The following is a 6,701-nucleotide window of genomic DNA, read 5'->3' on the forward strand; positions in this document are numbered from 1 at the left end:
TCATCCCAAATTTTTAACAATGGCATTTATGATGTCCTGGTTTCTCAAGCTGTAAACTAAAGGGTTAAATAAAGGAGTCACCAGTGTGTATAGAACAGACAGACCTTTGTTCAGATTTATGGAATTATCTCTTGGTGGGACGATATAAATGGAGGACAATGTCCCATAGTAGGTGCACACGATGATCAGGTGGGAGCTGCAGGTGGAGAAGGCTTTATGTCTTCCAGTGGTGGAGGGAATATGGAGGATGGTCCGAATGATTGAAATGTAGGTGGCTACAATAAACATGAAGGGTGACAAAACTACAGGGAATGTCTCTACAGCAGTGGCCAACTCTACAGAGGACGTACTGGAGCAGGACAGCTGTAGAAGAGGAGCAATATCACAGTAGACGTGATTGATGGTGTTGGGACCACAAAAATGTAACTTACTTAGAAAAATGTAAACAAAAAGGGAGAAGATGAATCCCAACGACCAGCAGGAGGTGACTATCAGAAGCTGATGGGTGAAGGTCATAATGGTGACGTAGTGTAATGGTCTGCAGATGGCCACATATCGATCGAAGGACATGGCCGCCAACAACAAGCACTGGGCAACGGTTGGAACAGCTAAAAAGTACAACTGAGATATACACCGAGCAACTGAAACAGGTCCTCCTCCCACCAGTATCAGCCATAACATGGTGGGCACAACGTTACTGGTGAACAGGATCTCACATAAGGACAACTGGCTGAGGAAGAAGTACATGGGGGAATGGAGGCTCGGGGTGACCCCGACCAGGACAATGACCAGGGCATTTGCCATCAAAGCCGCAACGTGGACTATCAAAATCAAAGTGAAAACTAAAATCTTGAAGTTATGGAGATCTCCAAATCCCAAAAGGAGAAATTCTGTGATTGTTGACTCATTACTCTTGTCCATTTACTGGAGAACAGAAGACAGAAGGAGATCAGAGAATATTAGGACAGTAAAGAAGTAAAAGCCTGAAAATGATGTTGTCCTGGTCGATTAGTCGTTGTTCCAATCTCATTTTCACCAACCAGGTTGCAGTAGGAGCCCATCACAACTACTCTGTATGCAACAGGAGACAAAGCACATACAGCTCCATTGTTAATGCTGTCCCACTACATGTATTACGTACGGACCATCCTATCACGTAACATGGGGTTAAAGCACTCCACTCACTCTGGCACACCCTTCACTCAGGCTCTACTCTACATTGAGTGTCTATCAAACCCTAACACAGTTCACAGCCCCCAGATACACACTGCCACCCCCTATCACATTCAGGACTGGTCCGAGATTATACCCGGACCACCATTAACGTGACTACTTTAACACCAAAAGATTTAGTACTCATAAAAAAAAAGTCAAACAAGGGTGACCTGGACAAGCAAACCAGTTTTAAAATAAAAAAATTTATAAAAAAGAATATGAGACGGCCACCGCCCAGTGTAGTCAAAAAACGGGACAAATTTTTTCTTGGCATCGGCAGTTTTTGTTATAGGCCCCTGGCTCATGTTTCAAAAACCTTCCCTTTATGTTTCTTTTTAGGGCTACCCCCCAACTTTATGAGGTGGGGGTTGCCACGTAAAGACTCTGAGACCTTACGCCACCCTTTCCCTGATGTCCAGGAAGGAGTCCGTGTGTCTGACACTTTATGACCTCCTCCTCCTCTTGGCTTGGATTACTTCTGTGGTAAAAATGTTGTTGGTCATAAACCTTATTTGTGTTGTAAATTTGCAAAATTTAATGATATTACTATTCACAGATTAAAGGTCACTAGTGACAAAAGCACCGGGGTTCTCCTGTAACCACAGAGAGCTCATGATATCTTACCAGAAACATACACAACTCACTCTGCTTTCCTAAAATGTGGAGAAAAAATATAATCACCATCTTGTGCTCACGGCAGGTGTTATCTTTTTTTTTTTTTTTATATACTACATTGACTGAAGTCCAAGGGTGGCAGACTTCAAATAGACTTTACATTTCATGCAAAAATCTAAAAAAAATTCTGGTGTAATAGGGTCCATCATAGAGCTCCAATAAGGACATCATGGCTGGTTATCAGGAGGACACTACATGTATGAGAAGATAACCCGACCACAATAAGGACATCATGGCTGGTTATCAGGAGGACACTACATGTATGAGAAGATAACCTGACCACAATAGGGACATCATGGCTGGTTATCAGGAGGACACTACATGTATGAGAAGATAACCTGTCCACAATAAGGACATCATGGCTGGTTATCAGGAGGACACTACATGTATGAGAAGATAACCTGACCACAATAAGGACATCATGGCTGGTTATCAGGAGGACACTACATGTATGAGAAGATAACCCGACCACAATAAGGACATCATGGCTGGTTATCAGGAGGACACTACATGTATGAGAAGATAACCCGACCACAATAAGGACATCATGGCTGGTTATCAGGAGGACACTACATGTATGAGAAGATAACCCGACCACAATAAGGACATCATGGCTGGTTATCAGGAGGACACTACATGTATGAGAAGATAACCCGACCACAATAAGGACATCATGGCTGGTTATCAGGACATCATGGCTGGTTATCAGGAGGACACTAGATGTATGAGAAGGATTTCTGGAAAGGTCTAGACCATTGAAAGTTGCATCCGTTGGCAACCAATCAAGATGAAAAACTGCACTAAGATTGTTAGAGTACATGTAATCTGGTTGCAGATAGTTCTGTGGTTTTCTGACAGCTTTCTGCAGGTGCCTTATTTCAGATCAGTACAATACAGATTCATAATATGACCAAAGCCTGTACAAAGCCTACAGTGTTCCTGGACTTGAATACCCAGAAACTGTCATGGGCCGCTCCATTAGACCAATGATCAGATCTGTCCATGTCCATGTGGATTCCTTCAAATAAAATGATTTTGTTCTCATAGTTACACACATGGTATCTGTATACACCTTGCAGTATCTCACCTGACATGATCTGTGATGCTGAAGACCAGATATGTTGTATTCCATTACACAAATGAAGCCGTTTTATATAATAACAGGAGACCCTCCTGGGAGTCTCCACCGCTCTTCTTATTGTCTGTAGACTTGTTAGTGGTGTTATCTATATTCTCCAAAGACCAGATATCTCATCATTGTGGAATGAAATTGTTCATGTTATTTCAGAGTTGATATTTTTCTGATACAGGGCAATGACCTCCAAGATTCCTAAGGTGATGGAGAACTTTGGCACAAGGCCACTATGCCTCCTAAATATCGTACCCTGGTGGACTTAGGCTAGGTAAAGATGGGAGTAGTTTCATGTCTCGACTGGAGTTCTTCTTCAACCCTATGGTTCTCTACCCCATTTGTAACCCCCTAGTAAGATTGTCAGGCCATTAATACTGTGTACGCCATAAGGGTCCATTCGCATGGAAGAAAATGGCGCTGAATTTGATGCGGAATTTCAGCGCTGCAAAAAAAGCCTCCCATTGACTTCAATGGATTCCTTTTTCTGCTAGTGTTCTGTATTAGTGCAGGGGTGATGTCACGGGAAGATGTGTATAATTGGGTGTCATCAGCATAAAGATGGTACCTGAAGCCAAATCTGGTTATGATTTGTCCAATGGAGGCTGTGTGGAGGAGCAGAGCAGGGGGCCTAGGACCGAGCCCTGAGGAACCCCAACAGCAAGAGAAAGAGGGGAGGAAACAGAGCCCGCAAATGATACACTGAAAGTGCGGTCTGAGAGATAAGAGGAGAACCAGGAGAGCGCAGTGTCGTTGATGCCAACTGAGCGGAGCATAGTGAGGAGGAGATGATGGTCAACAGTGTCAAAAGCTGCAGAGAGGTCCAGAAGAATAAGAAGAGAGAAGTCACCATTGGATTTAGCCGTCAGGAGATCATCAAGTATATCCAACACTCCTAACCTGGCAGACTCTGGTGTAAATTTAGTGCCCACCATGTATAAGCACTGGAGAAGCAGGGAGTCAGTTGCCTTGTCGATTCATTAGGGTCATTTGGAATAATGGGTGACATAGCCATGACACTGTGATATGGGCCACATGATGGTGTGCTAAAATCAAGACTTCTTCTGGTAGTGGGTATATAATGATGATTGAACTTCATGACTTGGTTATGTTAGTAACACAGTGTGCAGACCTCTGGGCTTCTTGTAGTTAGTGTGATGGTATGCACATCTTTGGACTTCTACCATGATGGTATGTAGACCTCGAACTGTGGTGGTGTCATGTCATGTTAGTAGCATGAAGATGCATAGACCTCAGGACTTCTTGTGGTGGTGATTGTGTAACTCTATATGAACTTTTGAGTGTTTTGTAGTGGTGGTGTTGTTCTGGTGTCAGGACTTCCTTTTTTGTGGTGGTGGTAGTATGATGGCTTGTGAATCTCTTCACTTCTTGAAGTGGTGGTGTGATAGGGTTGGAACATTAAGTTTTCTTGTAGACTTCACTCAATGGACTCCTCTCTAGTCTAAGGTTCTCTTATGTTGCTTCACCAACAATTTTATTCGATCAATTATGTAAAAACCGTAGAGTAATCCTCTACTTCTGCTCTAACTGAGCCATCATTTCCAGGATTCTAGGTTTATCTTCCTTGGTCAATAGGGTAAATTCACGACTTACGTGAGCAATGTATAATTTCTATATCTTTTTTTGGTTCTGAACGTTGCCAAATGACAAAGTGGCAAAATGAACGCAACCATGTTCTGTATGAGCCCGGCCACCAATAGCTTATTAAAATGGGACAGCAGCTACTCGAATAGGTATCCAATATTTCTAATGATGATAAACTTAGAAGCGATGTTTTAATTGTTCTATTTAACAAAGTTTAGTGGTTTAATAATTGGGAATGGACTACCTAATATTTTTTTTTCTCAGGTTTAGTCCCTTCCTAACAACTCCACATGACTCAGGGAAAGAACTGGAAGTGATTCTGAGCAACCCACAACCACCATCAGATACATCACTGGTCTCCTCCATTCTACTCCAACCTTGGAGATGGATGAGTGTCCTTGGCCTATCGCTGGTGTCACATCTACAACTACAGCAGATTATGGGAAATATACTCACCACTCCAAGGAAAAACAAAAGTAGAACACCTGTAGAGTACCTGTACTCTAGCATGGGCATCAAAAACTAAAAGAAGGCAGGACATGATGTACATGTAGTCCAAGGATTGATCATGTGGTGTTATCATCTTGATGTATTCTTTGAGTTCATGACATAGGATTATCTCCTTCTTCGATGCTGTGATCTCCAGGGGAATCTCAAACTGACCTCCTACTATATCGCTCAACCAATATATAACTTATCTAGACTTAGGTTGTGTTATCTTATATGGTTGAGTTATCAGGCATGGCTTCTTCACACCTTATGAGACCACTGAGAACTTTACTAGGGTGAAATCATAAGACGACTTTCCGCCTCCTAAAAGATTGTATATATTTATAAACAGCATTTCTGATGTCCTGGTTCCTTAAGCAGTAGATTAAAGGGTTAAACAATGGGGTCACCAGTGTGTATAGAACAGACAGACCTTTGTTCATATTTATGGAATTATCTCTTGGTGGGACGATATAAATGGAGGACAATGTCCCATAGTACGTACACACGATGATCAGGTGGGAGCTGCAGGTGGAGAAGGCTTTATGTCTTCCAGAGGTGGAGGGAATCTTGAGGATGGTGTGAATGATTGAAATGTAGGTGGCTACGATAAATATGAAGGGTGACAAAATTACGAGAAATGAAACCATAGCAGTGGTCAGCTCTACAGAGGTTGTACTGGAGCAGGACAACCGTAGAAGAGGCGCAACATCACAGAAGAAGTGGTTAATGGTGTTGAGATCACAAAATCTTAATTTTCTTAAGAAAATGTATATAAAAAAGGTCAAGGTGAACCCCACAAACCAGCAGGAGGTCACCATCTGAAGCTGATTGGTGAAGGTCATAATGGTGACGTAGTGTAATGGTCTGCAGATGGCTACATGTCGATCGAAGGACATGGCTGCCAACAACAAGCACTGGGCAATGACTGGGGCACCTAAAAAGTAGAACTGATATAAACATTGGGCAACTGATACCTTTCCATGTCCCACCAGTATCAGCCATAACATGGTGGGCACAATATTACTGGTGAACACGATCTCGCACAAGGACAACTGGCTGAGAAAGAAGTACATGGGGGAGTGGAGGCTCTGGGTAACGCCGACCAGGACAATGACCAGGACATTTGATGTCAAAGCCATGATATGTACAGTCATAAACAGAGTGAAAACTAAAATCTTGAAGTTGTGGAGATCTCCAAATCCCAAAAGGAGAAATTCTGTGACTGTCGATTGGTTTCTCTTGTCCATTCTCTAGAGAACAGAAGAAGATAAGAGAGCATTAAGCCAAAGAAATACTGTAAATGTAGTCTCAGAGTTGTATTTATTATGTGCTAGCAATTGTTCTCTTTTCTTAAAAATCAGATCAGAACTGTCTGTGGCCATATGACAACTGGCTGCAGCAGGAGCCTCTCCCCATGCTTTCTCTACAATAGAAGAATATGAGGGGGGAATTATATGTATCAAAATTATATTTATAAACTCCAGAACAGAACCTGGGTGCAGACCCCTTCCCTCATACATTGTAAGCCCTCGCAGGCAGGGCCCTCTACCCCACCGTGCCAGTCGGTCATTGCTAGTATTATATC

General features: G+C 42.6%; 2 protein-coding genes across 2 annotated transcripts; both read right to left on the bottom strand.

The window, feature by feature from the left end:
* LOC142204382 (olfactory receptor 6P1-like) lies at positions 1–921 on the bottom strand. Its single transcript, XM_075275693.1, has one exon. The coding sequence runs from the start codon at positions 919–921 to the stop codon at positions 1–3; it is 921 nt and encodes a 306-aa protein (XP_075131794.1).
* Positions 922–5,415: 4,494 nt separating this feature from the next.
* On the bottom strand, positions 5,416–6,363 carry LOC142204383 (olfactory receptor 226-like). The gene has a single exon (XM_075275694.1). The coding sequence runs from the start codon at positions 6,361–6,363 to the stop codon at positions 5,416–5,418; it is 948 nt and encodes a 315-aa protein (XP_075131795.1).
* Between the last annotated feature and the right edge of the window lie 338 nt (positions 6,364–6,701).

Source organism: Leptodactylus fuscus, chromosome 5, assembly GCF_031893055.1.
Source record: "Leptodactylus fuscus isolate aLepFus1 chromosome 5, aLepFus1.hap2, whole genome shotgun sequence".
Classification (NCBI taxonomy): domain Eukaryota; kingdom Metazoa; phylum Chordata; class Amphibia; order Anura; family Leptodactylidae; genus Leptodactylus; species Leptodactylus fuscus.

What these genes read in the sequence shown, in the direction of transcription:
- LOC142204382 (XM_075275693.1), bottom strand. Translation starts at nt 921, where the DNA reads ATGGACAAGAGTAATGAGTCAACAATCACAGAATTTCTCCTTTTGGGA.
- LOC142204383 (XM_075275694.1), bottom strand. Translation starts at nt 6,363, where the DNA reads ATGGACAAGAGAAACCAATCGACAGTCACAGAATTTCTCCTTTTGGGA.